At 37.7% G+C, this 22,666-nt stretch overlaps 1 protein-coding gene across 2 annotated transcripts in view; it reads left to right on the plus strand.

Annotated features, from left to right (window-relative positions):
- KCTD16 (potassium channel tetramerization domain containing 16) overlaps nucleotides 1–21,582 on the plus strand; it is a 130,301-nt gene extending 108,719 nt beyond the window's left edge. For both annotated transcript variants that reach the window (XM_053462557.1, XM_053462558.1), the window contains one exon: nucleotides 20,279–21,582. In XM_053462557.1, coding sequence (XP_053318532.1) covers nucleotides 20,279–20,730 — 452 coding nt within the window. In that variant the 3' untranslated portion in view covers nucleotides 20,731–21,582. The remainder of the gene's footprint in view (nucleotides 1–20,278) is intronic.
- The last annotated feature ends 1,084 nt before the right edge of the window (nucleotides 21,583–22,666 follow it).

Raw genomic sequence — 22,666 nt, forward strand, 5'->3', positions numbered from 1 at the left:
ACAATAGACTAAACTAAATCATGAATACTACAGGTATTAATAAATATTAAATCGACAAAGTGGCTCGCGATATGTAAAACAAAATATCATATAGTCAAAGAAATGGATTTATACATTTCAGATAATAGCTTTACACTGACCATAACTAAAAAAAAAGGAACAAAAAAACATACAACATTAAATAATAAGCATTTGCATGAACTTATCCTACCACTGAGTAATATACTGTAAGCAAATCTTTATTATTTTATAAAAAGAAAGAGGGGGAAAAAAAACATTTAAAGGAAATGTGTTAATTCAGGCCTCTCAGCCTGATGTCTATCGTTTTAGTCCAGTTTATCTCTCGCTGTAGCAATAAACTACTGCATTCCTCTCTTGTCCTAAGTGCGGATATATAATCGATGGCCACAAATTTAAGTGTTGACATCTGCTGACCCACTTTTAAGAAATGCTTAGCTACCAGTTTATCTGATCGGGAATCCCGGATAGCCATATGAATGGCAGACCATATTCCCAGAATGCAATGCGAGCTTAGTCTTACCCATGTAGGATAGACTACATGGGCACATTATTTTATACATCACACAGCTTATGTGATAAAAAATATTTTACCCATATGTGGGTTTGTGAAGGATTTTGCAGGCTGCAAATGGCGACATGCCACATAATTTGTACAGTGGTAACACCCAGTTTTCAACACTGATGGGCTCAGTAAGTAAGTTTTTAGTTCTTCTATAACAGAATAATGGTGATCTTTTACAGCATTGTGGGAGAGATTTGTTGGCTGACAATACATTCCAATTAGCTTTTTCATATACTTGTAGTACCAAAGCTTCTGGGTATCCACATGGGAAAAAATGTTCTGTAATCTATTTTAACTGCAAGTTCTCTCCTGTTAACTCTCAGAGTTATTAAGCATAACTCTCAATAACTGCGTTGTACTCGCAGGATGAAAACTTGTGTATTTAAATAATTATAGAATAATATTATCACCATCAAAAGGAGGTAAGTGTCTTAGTCATACATGAAACAATTTATGTATGCTGGGGCCATACTTGCCACCACAGAGGTGCCCGGTCATTGCACATAATATCTTATTTCTATCTTGTACTCAAGTGCTAAGAAGTTATAATACATATTCCATCAGGGCACCCTCATATACTGATCTCACTGCCTCACTGCAGCTCTTTTGATGGCAGCTCCAATGCATTTATCTTCATTCTTCAGTGTTATGTAATGAGGAGTCTACTCTAACATTTGCACAGATGGTTGAAGAAAAAGGGTCAAGCCACAAGCCTAGAGGTACCAACAAGCACCCATTTTCAGAAACTATTGGTCGTCCAGGTGGAGTTTAAGCATTTTTGTATACCTTAGGAATAGTGTATAATACTGGTATTCTGGGATGTTGACTGGCCCTCACAGAGCCCTGACCTCCACTCCATTAAACACCTATGGGATGAGCTGGAATGGAAATTGCGAGCCAGGTCTTCTCGTCCAACATCAGCGGCTGACCTCATAAATGCTCTACTGGATGATTGAGCAAATATTCCCATAGAAACACTCCAAGATATTATGGAAAGCCTTCCCAGAAGAGTAGAAGCTGTTATGACTGCAAAGGGGGGACCAACTACATATTAATGTCTATGTATTTTGAATGAAATGTCAAAAAAGTTCCTGTGGGTGTTATGGTCAAGTGTCCCAATACCTTTGTCCATATGGTATATATATTTATAAAAAACGTTCTGCATTTAGCTATTATTTTATATTTATATTAGATCTAAAAGTTAAGCATAAAATAGACCAGATATGTATAGTGTCAAAGGTCCGTTCCAGACCTTCCATTTCAAATAGCCTGTAGAATATTTTGTAATGAACATGAACCTTGTACATGAATAATAAATAGCATCAGGAAACTGAATAAAACTAATCGTGAATCCCACATGAAATGAAAATATAGACACCAAAGTTTAAGATCATTTGTTTTCAAGCAGATGGTAAAAGCCATTGAGATTCCCATTTCAAGCTATAAACAGACTAGACTATCACAATTGAATTTTAGCATTGATTTGGAATATACATAATGTTTTTTTGATAATGGGATGCGGATGTGAGCCTCTTGGCACCTGATCTATACTTCCATTATGTACACGTGCATTCCAGGAAATAATTTTTCTAGTGGGCTGTAATTTGTTGGTTACAAATTTAGAATCCTATTCTGTTAGAAACAAAAAACAGAAGATAAAAGCAAGCAGAAACTGGCAATGTTCAGCCCAGGGGCAAGTCTAGCTTAGTGGCCTAATACCATAGAGGTCAGGGTGTTATTTCTGCCTATTGTTGTTACTGTGCTAGAAACCCAGTGGCCATATGTGAAATTGCAAGTAAAACTCATAAAAAGGGCTTAAGGCAATGGCCCAAAATCTTCAAGTAAAACAGTACATAGGGAAGTAGTCCCACTACCTTATCACCCTCAGCATCCATCCCTGGCAAAGATAACGCCTGTAACTTCTCTACCCAAGGACGCAAAGCGAGTGGTAAGCAGAAGCCACAAGCATTAAGGGCAATGAAATCCAAAGATCAAGCCAATAGTAAAGAACCAGATAGTAGCACAAGACAAAGGGGCAACAATATAGATGCCTGGGCTCCTAAAGGAGATTAGGGTTATTATATGGCAGTTACAATGTCTGAAACAACTTCAGAAGAAACTGCCTAGCCCCTTCTATGTGATTGTGATCCAAATTGTATATGTGAGTGTTATTGTATTGTACAGATTACATGCACAAAGATTATTAAATGTACGGATAGCAAGCCTGTAATACAGATGAATGCTTTGCAGATGTGAACTGTTAGTGAGGGCATCTACTTCAAAACAGACACAGTGGTGTAGAGCAGAGATAGTGGTTCTGTTCAGCATCGGATATTGCTAGTGGTTCTGTTCAGCATTGGACATCTATGGGAAACTCAACATATGTGTTGTTCCTGGAGTGTGCGACCAGTGGCTGGATATGCCCAGCCTCACGCTGTGTAAGCATAAAAGCGTAGTGTGCGGCAGCCCCACTTACTTCATCAGACGTAAAGTGCCAGGGCTACCCCATCATTGCCAATCTTGCCCTGTTTTCATCCCACATTATATCATATCCTTTTTCTATTGCTTTGACATTTTATTTCACATTGACCAGGTATTTTCTGTTTACAAAGTTTAAAGAAACAATACCAACAATAATTAACTTTACTCTTATGGCAATAAGGTTAAATGGGCTTAGAATTCTCAATTTTAAAAAAAAACATTTAAAAGAAAGCGAAATACCGTATTTGCTCGATTATAAGACGACCCTGATTATAAGACGACCCCCCAAAATCTGAATATTAACTTAGGAAAAAAAGAAAAAGCCTGAATATAAGACGACCCTAAAGGAAAAAAGTTTTACCAGTAAATGTTAATTCATGTAAACTATTTTTTTTAATAAAAGCTATGATTGAGAAAAATATTTTTTTTTTTGTTTTTATTTCTTGTATTTTCCAACCTGTCCCCCAGTTACGCACATCTGCCCCCAGGCTTGCCACACCAATATGGCACTGTGGCCCATGATATGCCTTTTAACCCTCTATATGCCACTGTGCCCCATGGTATGCCTTTTGACCCCCTATGTGCCACTCTGCCTCCAGAAATGCCTTATACCCCTATATCCCATTCTGGCATTTAGGGGGTTAAAATGCATATTATGGGGCAGAGTGGCATATAGGGAGGTATAAGGCATTCCAGGAGGCAGAGTGGCATTAAGGGAGTTAAAAGGCATTATATAGAGCACTCTGCCTCCAGAAATGCCTTATACCCCTATATGCCACTCTGGCATTTAGGGGGTTAAAAGGCATATTATGGGGCAGAGTGGCATATAGGGAGGTATAAGGCATTTCAGGAGGCAGAGTGCACTATTAAATGCCCCCTTAACGCCACTCTGCCTCCTGAAATGCCTTATACCTCCCTATATGCCACTCTGCCCCATAATATGCCTTTTAACCCCCTAAGTGCCAGAGTGGCATATAGGGGTGTAAGGCATTCCAGAAATGCCACACACACACACACACACACACACACTTACTTACTTACCGGTGCTTCCAATTTCCTGCTGTATTGCCGGGGCAGCGGGTTGACGTCTCATTCCGCGGCAGCCGGAAGGAGGTGGAGTTGGCAGCGGGGGTTTGTATGCGTCCGTCGCAAATACCTTCCCCGGCTGTCAGAGATCAGGAACTCTGGAACTCTGATCTCTGACAGTCGGGGAAGGTATTTGCGACGGACGCATACAAACCCCCGCTGCCAACTTCACCTCCGGAAGCACCGGTAAGTGTGTGGGGAGGGGTGGGGAGGGGGTGGGCGACGACAGGAGGATCCAGGTCCCCTGCAGCGGTGCGGGGGATCTGGATCTTAGTCTCCTAATCAGACCTCTATTTGAGGTCTGATTAGAAGACGACCCCGATTATAAGACGAGGGGTATTTTTCAGAGCATTTGCTCTGAAAAAACCTCGTCTTATAATCGAGCAAATACGGTAATTTGTTTTTAAATCTAATAAAGGTAAGAATAAAAGAAACTGCTGCTGTCTTCATGACCCACTGACATTGTTTTTGACTGTGTAGGATAATTTATTTATTTTGCCCTAATAGCCCTTTTGTATGGTGTGTAAGTTTCCACCATGTGGTATAATAAGAAAATGTTGATATTTGCTGTAGAAGAAAATTGGATTTTTTTAACATAATGAATTAACTGTGAATGATGAATCATTTCATTTTATTGTTTGACTGCAGAAGAAAAGACTTTAAAAATCACTATAGTGCAGCATTAAACTCTGTTAATCTGTGAAAGTGCTTTCCGGTACACTGGAAGCTAATTGCTTCTATACAATGTGACAGGCTATCAAATGATCCAAGCCTGCGTGCAGTGAAATTACTCACCTGCTGGCCAAACAGTTCATTTTTTAACTTCTGAAAAATGTATGGTTCCATAAGCTGGTTACATTATTTACGCATAATTTGAAAATATGTGATCGGCTTAAGCAGTTTCCAACAAAAGAAATAATCAATTTTCTTATGAAGAAAATGTTTTGTTCAGTTTCATTTGTTAGATGCATGCACAAATATACATGCCAACTGGTGCCCCAAATTCCAATAGCTGTTTAATTATATCTATAATCAGAATGTGCCATTGTATATAGTGTAATTGTGTAGTTTTTCCTTAGAACTACTTTTTGTCACACAAATGTCCCATTACAGAATAAAATGTTGTTGCTGTTGTGTTGTTCCTGGTTTAAGGTTCATTTGTAATTCCCTGACCTGGTGTCCCGGGCTTCCTATTTCTCAGTGTGCTAACTTAGATTTCTCCTGAGCTCTTTTGAGTTTGTTTTCCATTATGGACTTCCAAGACCCAATGGTCCCATAAAGCTTAGGCTCAAAGGGGCTGAGGTGAAGACCTGTCTGGAAATAAAACGTTACAGAAACCATTTTCCTAGTAATTTGGAGACCTGATTCCCAATCAGATGATCTTTTTACTGGGCATTTATCAACAATGTTATCCATGCTATGAAAATTGTGCAGTAATCCAGATATAATATAACTACTACCATAGTTATATTATACAACTACTTTTGGTCTTGCTAGCAGGTGGATTTATTTAAAGGTGGATTTACAGCAAGAAAAAAACACAGCATTCTTCAAAGAAATATTATAACAATTACATGTCCCTCCCACTCGCAGAACTCCTTTTATTGCGTTATCTGTCTTGTTAACAAATACCTGGTTTAGAAGTGATGCAGCTTTCTCCTTGAGTTTAATAAAAGCCATCTGAATTCTAGAGAAAGCAGATGTGTCTTGTATGAAAATAAGTTTTACAGATGCAGCTCTAGCTTCCTTGTGTGCTGTATCTGCAAATAATCCATGTTTTACATTTGAAAATAAGACAGGACAGATGGTGAAATTTGTGTAAACATGATTTTCTATTTTCTAATGATTTTTTCTTGGTTTCTTAATATTTTATTAAAGCTCAAAACCATAAAGTGGGAAACATTTTGCTTTGAGCTGATTTACAAGAAAGAATGCCGTTTCATTGGACTAATTGTTCCATAAGAAATCCTTGCTGAGCCCCTGTCAGAAAACACAGTTGCTGGGGTCTCCAGCATCCAAACACATGGGCGTAGGAACCAGGGGGGGGACGGGGGGGACAGATCCCCCCCAGTAACTCATGCGGGGGGAACCGATAATGAAGAAATCCCCCCCAGGGCTGTAGGAAACCCCCCCAATAGAAACGTCACAAATGCGGCCGGCGAGACCTCGAGGTGTGGCCCGCGTAAGATCGGCAGCCAGGGCAACCGATCTTACGCTGTCTGCACCTCGAGCCCTGCTACAACAAGAGCCCTGCTACTTACCTGTGGGAGGGTCTTCTGTACTGCAGAGAGGAAGCGGAACCCAGCAGAGTTCACGTGAGATCACATCCTGCTTCCTCTGTGCAGTACCAGAGAACGCAGAGGGAGGCCGCGCCCCCTGCTGAAGTCTGTGAGCGGCATCGAGGAGCTGCAGAGCAGGTAAGGGGGTGGGGAGGGTGTTTGAATGAGTATGCGTGATTGAGGGAATTAATCTGAATGAATGAGTATATGAATGAATGAGTGTGTGTGTGATAGCATGGATGTGTAAGTGCTGGAACCTAGGCATGATGGGACTGTGATTGCTGTTAGCAATCACACTCCTATTATGCCAAGTCAGCCAGTACATGCTGAAACCTAGCTAGCTGCCCCCCTTGTCTATTGATGCTGCCAGCAGTATGGGGTCTGCACATCACTTACAGCCACCCTGTACCAGCATGGTACAGCAATCACAGTCCCATCATGCATGGTAACAGCAATCACAGTCCCATCATGCCTAGGTTCCAGCATTTACTGGTTGGATGTGTAAGTGCTGGAACCTAGGCATGATGGGACTGTGATTGCTGTTTGCAATCACACTCCTATCATGCCAAGTCAGCCAGTACATGCTGAAACCTAGCTAGCCGCCCCCCTTGTGTATTGCTGCTGCCAGCAATATGGGGTCTGCACATCACTTACAGCCACCCTGTAACAGCATGTACTGGGTGCCTGGGTATGATAGGAGTGTGATTGCTGTTAGCAATCACACTCCTATCATGCCAAGTCATATTGCTATTTTTTTGTCCAATTGTGGTGTTATTATTTTTAAAGGTGGGGGGTCATTTTCGGTTTTGGCTTAGTAAACCGTGAATGTTTTGGTCCAGAAATTTCATTTTGGTGCATCCCTAGAATAAATAGAACTATTTCATTTTTAATTATCCTGAGTCCTGAATTTGTAGTCACAAAACTTTCTAGGCCCAGAAATCAGTGAGAGGAAAAGTAAAGGTTTTGTGTCATTTACTTTATTTTAATCTGCATATTTTATTAAAGGCCATATTTTCTCACAGTGAAACACTGGACACCCCTGGGGTAGACAGTGAGAAGGGGGGGTAGGGAGAGGGTAGCTAGTGAGAAGGGGGGGTAGGGAGAGGGTAGCTAGTGAGAAGGGGGGTAGGGAGAGGGTAGCTAGTGAGAAGGGGGGGTAGGGAGAGGGTAGCTAGTGAGAAGGGTGGTAGGGAGAGGGTAGCTAGTGAGAAGGGGGGTAGGGAGAGGGTAGCTAGTGAGAAGGGGGCGATAGGGAGAGGGTAGCTAGTGAGAAGGGGGGTAGGGAGAGGGTAGATGGTAAGAAAGTGTGGGGGGGAGGGGGTAGATAGTGTGAGAAGGGGGAGAGGGGGTAGATAATGTGAGAGATGAGGAGAAAGTGGGGATCTGATGGGGGAAAATGCTGTCCCCCCAGATTCTTAGGGGTTTCTACGCCCATGTCCAAACATAGAGGTTTATTCACTTAACTAAACTTGTAGATACCAGCAGCCTACAATGCATAGCCACTACCTGCTTTCACTCATATAACATGTAAGCATATGGTTGCAGGCCCAGGGAAGTGGCAGCAAAACCTTCAGCAGATCTCTAGGATGATCAGGCCCCCTGTTGTCCTGTTGCTCAACTCTGTGGCTTCAGAGGAAATCTCTTACCCACACCTTATATCCACCTAGTATTGTGACCATATGTATAGGTGGAAATTCAGTATAAACAGATGTTTTGGGCTTGTTGATATACAGATGATCCTTAAGAATCTCAGGGTAGATGCCTTTACAATGGGATGCAGATTTATTATAATGTTTCGTAGATGTTTTATAATTTAGAAATTTTGCAATAAAAGAGTTGGGTTTCTTTATAGATATGTTATTTTAGAAATATGTTATAATATAGGATTACAGGCTAATATTAACAGTTCCGTTCAGGGCATGTTCTATGCACTGTAAGTAGATGCTGCAAGGCTAACATCTTGTTCATTGTGAATTAATGATAATAGAATTCTCTCCTATATACAATGAATACATGATAACTGTTATTTTTTTATTTTTTTTTAGATCTAACGATTACAAATATCTTTGCTAATTGTCCTAGAGCTTAAGCAGATAGAAGCTGATACAGCGTATATAAGTACAAAAGTCTGTATTTCAGTTTAGCTACCACTTAGTTTAACTATCTGATTCTGTTACACTTGAATAATGTTATCGGTCATTTTAATTTAATTGTAGTAGTATTTAATGCCTAATAAACTACACAAATTTAAAATGTTAATGTGATAATATCTATTAGATATCTTTTGTGCTCATGCATGAGTTATCAGTATTCTGCATTTACTGAGCAAATTCATCAGATATGCTTTTTAAATCAACGTCATATTAATTTAACCGACCTGCTGTAGGTATCAGGTAGGTATCAAGTAAGCTAAACTATATAGCATTCAGATTCTGTAAGAGACCTAATGAAATGTAAGGATCTAAGTGGCAATATAGAAACATTAAATTGGTTCTGTATTTTTTGTTGCAAAGCAAGAAGCATGTGAATTAATAAATATGCGGGATAATATCTGCTCATAAATGTAACTGGTACTGCCTGGTAGCAGAGGATGACCCTTTAAAGAAAGAGATGCACAAAGGCCTGTCTTCATTATTCCCTCTAAGCTGTGCATGTGTGTGCACACACGTTTTGCAACCAGCACATAAAGAAACTTTATGTGCGCACAAAAGGTTACAAACATATTTCTGCTCTCACTTCCTCGCCTTCGAGTGTGGCAGTTTGAAATGTGGTTTTCCTCTGCCGTCTGCCAGTCAGTGCTGCACCGTAGATGATGGTATGGAGATGGTGAGAAGTTATGGTTGGGGGCATGAAGATAAAGAGGGGTGGTTGTGATGCAATATGGGGTGATGATGGTAGGGGATGGAAATTTTGGTGGTTGGGGAATGATTGTGGTGAGGGACAGGAATTATTATGGGAGGGGGGGATGTTGATGATCAGGAGCTCACTCTAACACCTTACACGTACATAAATATACACACACCCATTCTCACACTATACACATAACCATATATACTTACATATACTTACATACCTTACACCTTACAGATACATTCACACAGTCTTATAACATATAATTACACATGCATGCATACATACACACACAGCCGCTCTAACACCATACACTTACAAATACATACACACACCCACTCTAATGCCTAGCACATAAATATATGCACAAGTTGATGGATATTTGGATAATCTTCCTTATTTTATTTAATGGAACAACCAACTGAACAAAGTAGTTCAAGCTTTAAAGTATATAATAACATTTTAACTACATAAGTAAGTAAGATTTTATTTATATGTCTATTATATTAAATATGGCAATATAGTTTTATTAGCCATGAGAGAGAGTCTGTGCCAAAATGATCCTGAAACTATTTCAGGTTGACATTATGTATTTGTTTTTTGTTGGTAAAAATATACCTATGACGTGTAACTGTTGTAAAAATATAGTTTTGAATAAGATTAGCTTTACCTGAACAGTACACTTTGACCCTTTACTTTTTGTTAAGGCAGATTTGGTCTCATTAAATCCAGTTTGATGATTTTGCTCTGTCCTCAGTGATAGTAGAATATATGGTTACTTATTATATCACACACTTAAGGCTTTGCAAAAGCCATTAGTGAGTTTACTGCATATGAAAAGTAAAAGCTCATCCTGAACGCGTGGATGCTTTCCTCATATCCTTATATCTGCCCCTGTTACTAGATTATAATAAATAACCTGGTTTATGTTTTTTAGCTTGCAAAATATAAAGCCAGTTTTCCCTCTGAGAAACAACAAATAAGATTATAAAGACCAAGTTTACCTTAAAGATGCAACCAGTGAATTATCTGTAATATCAAAAGGTGTTATCCTATTATTTTTACTCTTGTGACAGCTACTTTCATTTAAACCACAAAAGAGCAATTTGCTATGAATTGAGTCGATCTTTGTTATTAAATGACTTTTGTATTGTTGCCAAAAGGAAAGGGGAAGTAGATATTAAATGATGAAAAAATGGTAAAGAATCTCACAATTACAAAAAAAAATGCACATTTAGCATAATAATCAGAAAAAACCCCTTTTAAATAATTGAAGTTTTGTTAACTAATACTCCTGGTGCCGGCTCTACGAGCAGTGGCTAATGAAGTCAGTGGAGCACAGCTTTCAGACACAGTAATACGGTTATTCTAATGATAATATCCATGGGTGATGGGAGGAAGGAGATGAATACAAATGGAAAGCAAACGCTTAGGGTCTCATTTCAAGTGTGATGGTTCGCATATTCTGCCTCTATTAGAATGAGAAATGCCATTTGGAAATCACAGAAATATTCTTATGACAACTTGTGTACATTGTAATTTTTTTAAGTATGATCTATAATATGATGTAATTGTCCATGTCCAAGGGCACACATATTTATTCAGTAATACATTGAGCTGGTTATCAGTTAAGTTATCAATGATGACTTTAACATAAAATGATTCCAATGAAATATGTTTCAGGTTTGACTTCTCTATAAATTGTGAACATTTTCCTCCATTAAGCTTAAGAGAAACATACTCCCGATTTTAGTTGTGGTGAATTCAAGTGAAATATCCCCGCGTTACTATTAGCAAGACAACAGATACTGAGTAGTGCAATAAACCAGAGCTTTAGTTTTAACATGATAACCAAACGTTACGTGCTAGTAAATAAATACTGACAATTTATCTTGATATAGGAAAGTTCTGATTGTTTCTCAGTATTTATTACCTATGGGAATACCATATGTACGAAAAAATGCTAATGTAGGTAAGGAAATAGGTAAGCAAATGCTATAGGCCAATTAAATAATAGTTTAATAGTTTAAGCTGTGAGTATTAAATCCAGAGTGGTGCAGCTTCCTCCTATGATGCTACACACTCACAATAAGTCCAATGTAATCACAGATTCATATGGAAATCAGGAAGGTAGTTAAATTTAGGTATAATAAAGATTTGGTGTTATATAAGTCTACTTGAAAGAGACGTGTGTTTGTTCTAGAGGAGAGTATACTGTAGTAGAGATTTAGCTCATTTGGTTACTTTATAACCAAAATGAGTTTTTATATGGATATTTTTACATTTAAGCAGATTATTATTATTGTTATTTTATTAGTGAGATAAAAAGACCCGTGGCCACTCAACTTGTGATTATGATTGGTGCAAAAAAAACCCCCAAAAAACAATGGTAGGGATGTAATAACCTTTTTTGGTTATTGTTACACTATCCTTGTTATACTACCACATTTTCCATAAAAAAAGATTACTTTTGTAGCAACTCTTGAGTAGTCCATCATTCATCTTCAGATTTTCCTAGCAACAATTTTAACCTCTAACACCTGATAACAGTAATGGGATGTAATAATCCAAAACTGTCAGATCACATTTTTTGCCTCATATAGGGTAAAGCCCAGCATGCATTTCACTGCTGGAGATTTAAATTTATATCACTTTTTAAGAGCTCAACAAGAAAAATGGTTTCCTCTTGCAGGACACCCTAATGCATTCATTATATTTGTTATTTAATGTTTCAATCAGTATTTTTTTAAAGCGCTTGCTACACAAGGTGTCTTGCAAAACTTAAACTTTTCTTTTTTTTCTGTATGATGGCTTGATAAAAACTTGCAATCTTTTTTGTGTTCAACAAATGTAAAAGTTAAAGGCAATTTACACTTTCTTTTTTTATTGTTTTTCTGTGCTTCTAGACTATAGAATTCTCCCTAATGGATTCATCATGCAGGCATGATGTTTCCTTTATAATGATGATGATGCAGAGGGAGTTCAGTATTTCACGCTGCTTGGGCTCTTAAAATGGTTGAAGTTACTTAAGAGAAATTTCCTTCCACCTGGAGACTTAATCATAAAGCTTTTTCTTGGTAGGCTGTCACACCTTTACGATGTGTCAAAAGTAACAAAAATGTTTACACTTTTTTTTCTTTCTAATGCCATTTGCAGTTTGAGTTGTGTGTTGACAGTTAATATGTCTAATGTTCTATGTAACATATTTTTTACTGATCTGATGCTGGTGGCCCTTCTCAGAGGGAAGTATATGGCATACTTGATTTCTGAAATTTCTGAATATCTTAAATCACCTATGATTAATGAAAATGATATAGAAAAATAAAACTTTTTGTTGTGGAAGTAATTATAACTCTGAAAGTGTTGCTAAAATCCAGTTTAATAACACATTTCTTTAAAAAAAATTGCATATATGAAATGAACATTTCAAAATATGTAGATCTTGACCCGAGTGGTTTTAGTTAGTTTATAAAATCAACCTTGTTTAATTTTGGTTTGACTATTGAAATAATATATCTTATAGAGATTTGTTCAAATTAAAATTTTATGACACATGTTTCACACACAAAGAGGTGGTACTCCAAGGCCCATCCTTTGACGACATCACGAAAAACATCCCCTTAACGGCAATTGACGTGCCTGGGATACCATGGGGTTAAACAAGCATAGAAAGCAATCAACGATTGCTGCAACATAAAGAATCCAGCAACACCAAAAAAACTCATATTCACCATAATAGATGGCTATATGCCTTTCAATTATCATGGTGCCTGGTGGTAAAAAAGGTACTTAGGAGACGATCAGCAGAATGTCCAATTTTCTTTAAAAAAAAGAATATATATATTCAATTATATATCAATTATATATATATATAATTTTATCAGCAATTTTATCAGCAAGTCCTAAAATTGGCACTGTATCTTCCTAAAACTCCTGTCATGGAAAGCGTTATAATAACAGCATATTAAATACCATGGGTTGTCTAGTTTTCAAAAATAAATGGTTGCTGGGGTAAATTGAATTGACAGGTTTCAAAGATGTCCCAAATAAGGCATAGGCGCAAACCAACCAGATATAAAATTTTTGTAAAAAAAAAATTGTGCACCTCCTAAATGTGACCTTTTACCAGCCAAAAAAACCTATGCAAACCTATGGGTGGTATCAGTGTACTCAGGAGATGTAGCTGAACACATATTGAGGTGTTGTTTGATAGTGACACATACCAGGAACTATAAATTCATATATGAATCTAGATGCCCTTGTGTGGCAAACGGTTGTTGAACTTCACAAAATGGAAAGTAGGTGTAAGAATATAGCAAAAGCATCGAAAATGCCCATTTCCACCAACAGGCAATAATTAAGAAGTTCCAGTAAACTGGAAATGTTATGAATCAGCCTGGAAAAGGATGTGTGTCTATATTGTCTCAACGCACTCGAAAAAAGGGTGGAATTGCAAAAGTTAGTTGGGTCTTGGGTTAGAAAGTCTCCAAAACTACAATCTGACATCACATACATCATCACAAGTTGTTTGAAAGGGTTTAAGAAAAAAGCCTCTACTCTTGTCCAAAAACAAGCTCAACCTTCTTTAGTTTGTGAGACACTACTAGAACTTCAAATAAAATAGAGTCAGATGAAATCAAAATAAAGCTTTTTGGTACACACAGAGAGGAAGCTATTTGAATAGGTCATGGTTGGATTTCCCAGCAGGACAATGATCCAAAACATAAATCAAAATCAACACAAAAACGGTTTACTGACCACAAAATTAAGACCATCCCAGTCCCCTGATTTGAACGCTTTAGAAAATCTGTGGAGTAAATTGAAGAAGAGAATCCTCAAAATTTGAATGAGCTGGAGAGATTCTGTATGGAGGAATGGTCTCTTATCCTTTGGCATGTATTCTTTAACCTCATCAAGCATCATAGGAGAAGATTCAGAGCTGTTATCTTGGCAAAGGGAGGTAGCACAAATCATTGAGAAAAAGAGTGCCAATAATTGTGCCACACATATATGTCTCAATTTTCTAGAATAAACTTGTGTTGTGTTTGTAATTGGTTGATATTCAGTGTATTTTTTTAAGAAAACATCAAAGGTTTAAACAATGAATACAGTTTTTCACAACATTATTTGCTCATATTTACCAAGGATGCCAATTTTAGGATATATATATATCAATATTGTGAAAACCTTGTTAGCTGAGGGAAGGATCTTAAGCACAATCCTTAAACAAGGGCACCAAGGCTCAAACTAGTGAACAAATCAAACACCCCAAAACAAAAGCATAAAAGAAAAGCCTAGCTCTTGCTTTGCTGGCCAAGACTGACTCGTCTAACTAATCACATAACTTCCCTGCAGATCCAGCTAAGCCAGGCTCTGGAAACCTCCCTCAAGCAGTAAAAATGGGCCCAGACAGGTAGTGCTACATTTGGCTCGAAGATCTTCTTCATGGCCTGTCACTGATTGTCAGGCTCAAGGGGGTTTGTGCCTGATATAGAATTCATCAGTGGATTGGATCCTGAAACCCGGCTTCAGCATCCATTCTGCTACAATATTGGAGTTGGAGCCTTGGCCTACCCTGCTCTCCAAATGCTTCACCCCAGAGACCTATATACAAAATTTGTATATCATCTGTGCACAAAATATGCATACAACATCTCCCTGGGGCTTACAGTGTCACTATATATACAGTATCTCACAAAAGTGCGTACACCCCTCACATTTTTGTAAATATTTTATTATATCTTTTCATGTCACTACACTGAAGAAATTACATTGTAGCAGAGTGTCAAGTAGTGAGTGTACAGCCTGTAGCCCCATACGCAACAATCTGCAATGCACTGTGTGTTCTGACCCCTTTCCATCAGAACCAGCATTAACTGTTTAATGAATTTAAGCTACATTAGCTGGTCTGTTTGATTTGACCATATAGGCCAGCCTTCTCCTCCCATGTGCCTCAATGAGCCTTGGTCGCCCATAACCCTGTCACCATTGTTGCTGCAGAATTAAGAAAATTGCAGTGTATGAAAAAAACAAAATCCTTGCTCTATTGAGCATTAACTAAGCAATACATTTCATATTGCTTAGTTAATGCTCAATAGAGCAAGAATTGACCGAGTTGGATGACTTCTCCATGTCCCAACCAAATTATCAGCTTTTTCTGGTCTGACTACAAGACTAAGGTCTAGATCCCCTGTAGCGTAGCGCTGCAGGGGACCTGGATCCTCCTCTCTGGAGCGATGCGTGCAGACATCCTCCGCTACTGCCAGCACATCCTCTGAGGCTTCTATGACGGAGTGCCGGCATCACATGACCTTCTGGTGCTCATTAATAGAAGCCCTGGCGGAAGTCGCGGCAGTGGAGGTTGTCTGCGCGCATCGTGCAGACCTCCACCGCCTGCCCCACTAGACCAAGGAATCTGAAGCACAGGAGACAAGTCTAGGGAAGCACTGGTAAGTTGGGGGAGGGTAAGAGTGGCATATGGGGGGTATAAGGGCTTTCTGGAGGCAGAGTGGCATATAGGGGGTTAAAAGGAATATCAGGGAGGCAGAGTGGCATATAGGGGATCAAGAGGCATATCAGGGAGGCAGAGTGGCGTATAAGGGATATCTGAGGGGCAGATGTGCATAACTGGGGGCAGGTTGGCAAATAAAAGGAAATAAAATAAAAAAAATGATTTTTCTCACTCATAATTTTAAGTAAATATGAGAAAATAGCTTACATATGAATTAATATTTACTAGTAAAACGTTTTTCTTATAGGATAGTCTTATATTCAGGCTTCTTCTTTTTCCCCTAAATTAATATTCACATTTTGGGGGGGTCGTCTTATAATCAGGGTCATCTTTTAATTTAGCAAATACGGTAATTAGCTATTGCAGGTGAGATAAAACACGGTGCTGGAACTCTGGAATCAGAATCCTCACTTGCAGTCTACCAGCAACCTCCAAAATATAGAATGGAGCACTGGCCCACCCTGCACTTCAAGTGCTCAATATATAAAGTAAAATATCTGCATTACAGTAATACATATATAAATGTAACATGCCATAGTATTCAAGTATTTAAAAAGCATTGAGTTTTTTGTGGTATTTCTTATAGTAACAATTTACTTATTTTTGTTATTGATGCTGATGTAATTGATGTGGCTATGACAATGGCGATGGTGTTGGCTTTTTTCAAGTGAAATGTAAACTAAATAAAATAAAGAAGCTAATCAATAAATGACATATGTGTGCTTAAAATTCACACATCCAGTTTTACCAGGTTTCACTTACTGAACTTTCCTTAGGCAATAATTAAATAACTTTCAATTTAGCTAATATTGATTTCTTTCTTACTTTATTTAGAACATGGTTAACACTGGATCGTTTCCTGTCCCTGGCTTGAATACTTGCAGACTTCTAGGCTCCCAAATGTATCCTAATGTGATATAGTATTTAACAAATAGAAATACTACCTTTTTTCAAATGGGTGTTTTTTTTCTAAAAAACATGTTATTAAAACAAAGAACTCAATAAGTTTGGAATGATTGCAATTGGCAAAGAACTTAGTTTTGTGGATGTTCTGGTTTTTTTTTTGTTTTTGTTTTGTTTAACATTGTTATTTTAGTGAAAAAAAATAATACATTGAATAGTCCCATGCACATGGCAGGACCCAACCTGTTGCTGGAGCAGTAGTATGGGGACTATTAGAAAGACAATTTGACTGCGGATAAGAACCATTTGTCCCAAACCACTTTTTCCTGATGTAAGGGGTTTAAACCCCTATAAGTGCTTGGTTGGGTCCTTTGTGTGAAGATAGCTTTATGTCTATCCCGTGCCTGTCTAAATTCCCTCACTGTATTAGCCTCCACCACTTCTGCTGGGAGACTGTTCCGTTTCTCTATTACCCTCTCAGTAAAGTAGGACTTTCTTCTTACATTGCTCCTTCTTTCAAATAAATGGATTTAAAAGTACAGGAGACGAGTTTAAGTACTTAAATGTTTCTATTGCATCGATTGGTCATCAATCCACAGGATATTTACCAGAAGACCAGGCCTAGTTTTGAGGGATACATTTGTTAGTCTTCTGCCTTAATTATATTTTTTACATTTTTGTACCCCGATTGTTTTCCCTGGTTAGTTTGTTTTGTTGAATAAGATTTCTTTTTAAGCCTCTAATATGGACCTTTGGCCAAAAATGGAACAAGTTCACCAAATTGCTCATTACAGCAGTATAACCTCTCATTAGCAGTGTGTAGTATAAAAGCAAGCAAATAAGCAAAAACATTAACCTCTTCGTGACTAGATCTATGTCCAAGCATGATTCTCTTTTTTCAATGTTTTTTTTTCCTCAATATTTTTTGAAGAGAGAAATACTCTCCCTCATTTCACTCCAATCCTCACTGCTGTTTACCACCGAGTGATCATTACCTACATTGTTGATCACAGTTCCTGTAATCATCTGCAGGGGAGCTCATCAGAGGTCTCAGGGAGTCTGGATAGACCATCTTGGAACCCTTTTACTTTTAACATTGTTTTCAGTAGTGTCAGCACTGAAGTTTAGCATTCTCTGTTATTCCAACGTAACAGACGCTCACGCTGAGCACCATTACAGCAGAACACTCAGCAGGAAGCCAGCTCCTGCTGATACGGGAGACCTCAAGCTTTCTAATGATAGCCTGATCTCCTGTGTGCCAGCAGGAAACATCCTATAGGGCAAACTATTATGTCCTTGGTCATCTAGCTGTCCATGTGTAATAGTACATCCTATGGTTGTGAAGCCATTAAGATCCTAGCTTGGGATGCTTACAGAATAACTCCTCCAAGTCCAGCAACACAAAACAATGCATTTCCCATAACCCTTTAACTGAAAAGATAGGTCTGGCTATTCTACGTTTATTGTTGCTTTTCTCACCAAGGTCATATGATAGTAATGAGGAAATAAAACCCAGCACAATTAAGTCTACTGGAATTAACATTTTTAGTATAGAATGCAGTTGTAAGCTGTCAAACTGTACATAACGGTTCATTGTTCAGCATTTTGTTTTTGTTTTGGCTGACACAGAGTGACACTTAGCACCATATTGTGAGATGCAATATATGTTTCCATTACTATCCATTATGGTAACACTTGACACATACTGGGCACCTCACCATGGAAACTGATGGAATGTTTCTGTCCAAATAGTTAGGACTTTGCTCCAGATCTTGTTCAGTCTCCGCCTGACAAAAACAAATGAACCACAGAATATAAAATTATATTTCATTATATTGTGTCATCTGTAAACACCAATGGTTTCACTTTATTCTTTGTTATAAAATAGATAGAGGTTATATTTAACAATCAAATAATTACATGGATTTTGTATAAGCAACTGGATTCTCATCTATATTTGGCTGCCATAAAGATCCTTAAAAAAAAACTTACACTTTTACTCTAAATAATACAGCCTGGGTGCCAACTATATGAATAACAAAGTAAGGACAGTAAAATAAACTCTTGTCCACATGGGCACTTTTTGATTCCTTACCCATAGTGACATATCTTGGGTCTTTCTAAAGGATGCTTAGTCTTAGTGGTGGGATTTTGTCACACTTGGCTTATCATAAGCATACAGATTCAGTTGGGTGTTCTTATCCTGTACTGAAGAGATCTAAAAAGATCCTACATACAAAGAGCTGTATGTTGGCTCATGCATCTCTAACCCTATGTTGTGCTTAAACAGCAGTGAGCCCATGTAAACATGGGTAAGGAATGAAAAAGTGACATATTTACATATTTTCTGTCTTTGTGACATGTCAAAGGTTGCAATAGTGTATTTTATAGTGCTACATGTGCATGCTACAGTGTATATAGTAACTAGCATTATTTATTATTATAGTGATAACACTATGGTGGCCCACTCTTGCTCAAACAGCTTGATTCATTATTTATCAGCTGACTATGTGAATAGGAAATGTGATTCCAAGTTTGCACCATTAAAGATGTTAGGAAGAAATCATGCCATAACCTTGCATTGCTGTGGTTAATGAGTTGCATGCAGCAGAATAGTCTTTTTGGCTCCTTTAACTTAAGTGTTTCAGTTGGAAATACCCCTTTAGGTGTTTATCCTCTTTATATTATATAATCAGAAAAATACATTTCAAGTATACTTTTATTACTGGTATCAGATAAAAAAAATATATTTTCTAAAATCTTGTGCTGTTATATTCTTTAATAATATAATAAAGTGTTTTCAGACCGCTGCATATTAGCATTTGTATGTTTTTTTAGCTCTGTTGTCCTTGTTATACTGCCTATGGGAAACAATACAGTGTCTCAATCTTACAGGAGATACTAACCAGTAAAAGTCTATGGAGGAATGGATTTCCAGTCACCCAAAATATCTTGACTGATAACCATACCTGGGAATATCCATTTATCTACCCGGAGCGCTTCCTTTTTGGAATGCCCGTGCAGAAAAATTGAAAAGTGGTAGGAGGGGAGGTAGGGTGTTGCTTCACCCAGAGTCTTTATAGCCAGAGAGTTCCTAGGTATGCTCATAACAATGGCAGACTAAGGTCTGCAGATGAAAAACATTTAATGGAACAAAATGAGATAAAACCAGGGTTTTGTAAATGCTACACAAGACAAAGAAATAATTCGTTTTGTAAATGCTAACTTACATCACTATATTCAGTACTGTATTTTATGCTCAATGAGGATTTTTTTTCTTTTCATAGTTAGGTCACATTGGCCTTGGCCTTTAATGGCAAAGATATTCTATATCTATATCCTGTAGTTTATACCTGTAGATTAAAAATAAAATAAAGTAAAATGCAAACATGTTAAATTCAATATATTAAAAATGTGTTCCTACTGAATATTACATCTTAATCAGTGTTATGCAATTATTCTCTTCTGTTCTGCAGCTGGGAACATGAATACTACTTTAATAACAGTATACATGCTAAGTAATAACTTGGTAATATAAATATGGTTCATATACATATATTTACAGTGTACTTTTGTTTATTTCAGGGGGACCATCGAGATGGCCATCTACACATTGTGACTGCTGCTGTAAAAATACAAAAGGGGATAAAGAAGGGGAAAGTGGTACTTCTTGCAATGAACTCTCCACTTCTAGCTGCGACAGCCAATCTGAAGCCAGTTCTCCACAAGAAACGGTCATCTGTGGTCCAGTAACACGCCAACCCAATATACAGACTCTGGACCGACCAGCCAAGAAGGGACCAGTGCAGATTGTCCAACAGTCTGAAATTCGACGGAAAAGTGACCTTTTAAGAACTCTGACCTCTGGTTCACGGGAGTCCAACACAAGCAAAAAAAAAGTGGTGAAAGAGAAGCTTTCTATTGAAGAAGAGCTTGAAAAATGTATCCAAGATTTCATGAAGATAAAAATACCAGACAGGTTCCCAGAGAGAAAATATTCATGGCAATCAGACCTGTTGAGAAAATATCATCTATAAAAATAAAACAAAACACATTATTATATGAATAACAGTTGTATGGTACATGAAACTTATTGTTCATTTGGTAGATGACCATGCCCACTAATGTACTGCCTAACATACCATATCCATCTTAACTTCATTGCTGCTGGGCATAGAACAGTTTTATGCATCAGACCAGCTGCAAAGAAGTTAGCCTCTTTAGGTACAGGGTATTCCATTTTTCTCTTTGTGCAAGCACAATGTATTATGTTCCTTTGTAATTTAACTAAGTTGGTTTCTACAGATACCAATAGCACAAACATAATAGAGACATGGTTAAAAAGTAGCTACTGTTACGTTTTGGGGTTTTTTGCTTTTTTTTCCCATTTATCCAGGTGTCAATGTGTTCAGAAAGCATTTGAAAGGTTGTGTGATTTCAAAAATGCATGTTTCCTTACTGGAGGATGGTAAGCACATGAGACAAAATAGCATAATTATGCTATGATGGTTTACATGAATATATTATGACATAAATGATTGGTCTTATAGTATGCTTATAACTCTGCACTTTCTTTCAAGGACAGCTGCTTTGTGGGTCATATTATCTGTGGCTGCTTGATTATCTATTTTTTTAGAATTATGAGATGTGTGAATGGTGTTCCAACTTAAAAGCCTCTCTGCCCCCTTATTTTGGTCTCTAGCAAAGTCATCTCTATGGACTCCAAGTAGGGAAACATTTTCATTCTTATGGACACTCAGCCTTGGAAAGCATATAGACTGTGACCAAAGTTTGTGATTTACAGGGCTTTTGTGGAGACAAATGATGTGTAAAATGTCATAGATGTACAAGTGCATAATAAAGTCTTACGTGCTCATTCACACAGTAAACATTGTTTTTGTTTTTTATAAACCTGTGTATTTATATAGTGACAACAATTCACACATAACTTCTTACAGTAGATACATTCAAGTTGTATACAAAAAATAAAATTGAGAGACTTAGACCAACGGATACATTAAATAAAGAAAGCCTTGCTCAAAATTTTATTATAGTCTGAAAATCTAAATTAATATAATGAAGGGGGTCTATGCATGAAATAATGGTAAAGATGCCTGGATTTACACTAAGATGACTGAATTTTTTCACAGTTATTGTGAGCAATTGTGAGCAATACTATTTTCTTTGGATTTTAATGATAAAAATACCATCATGGTAATTTAGAAGCTTGTGTGTAATAAGCACAACTTGATTGTTCTTAAAACAAACAAACCAAAATGTAGAGCTCTAGTGCAAGCATTTCTGGTATTTTAAACAATTGCCACATTTCTTGATGGTATAGTAAATCCCCTGTTCTGAACTACTGAGGTGTGTATTAGAAGTTGCCTCTTGTCTCTTATGCAATCAGAATACAAAGCTCGCCTGTGTTTTTGGACTAATGTTTTTATAATAAGAAAAAAGTTGTTGAAATTAAATATTATGAAATATTTACAAAACCATGAATTAAATTGAAGGGGCACTAAGAAACAAACATGTAGTTAATATGAGAAAGGGCTTTTATGATATATTTTTTTTCAAGCAGAAACTAAGCTAACAGGGCCATCTTTAATGCAGGGCAAAAGGGTCAGCCGTCATTCCTGGGGGACCCAAACAGAGCCGGGCCCTCTAACCAGCCTTAAATGAAGGGAACACAAGATCTGTTCATACAGACCTCTATTTCACTGGTCCCTCGTGAAGCACGCTGGCTATTGATGCTGAGCACTGGGATATGATGTCAAAGTTCGGGGTAATAATGTTTTGGTGGTTTTTTTCACACACATTGTTCTTCAGGAATGTGTTTAGCAATATCTCCAAAAGGCCACTTTTGTGATATGCGCAATTCAATATTTCAATGTGGAATTTTAACATCTGTCATCCTGCATCGTGGCCTATCTGGAGCATTATGCCATTAAACCAGAACTTGACAACCCAGGG

Source organism: Spea bombifrons, chromosome 4 (assembly GCF_027358695.1).
Source record: "Spea bombifrons isolate aSpeBom1 chromosome 4, aSpeBom1.2.pri, whole genome shotgun sequence".
NCBI classification, from domain to species: domain Eukaryota; kingdom Metazoa; phylum Chordata; class Amphibia; order Anura; family Pelobatidae; genus Spea; species Spea bombifrons.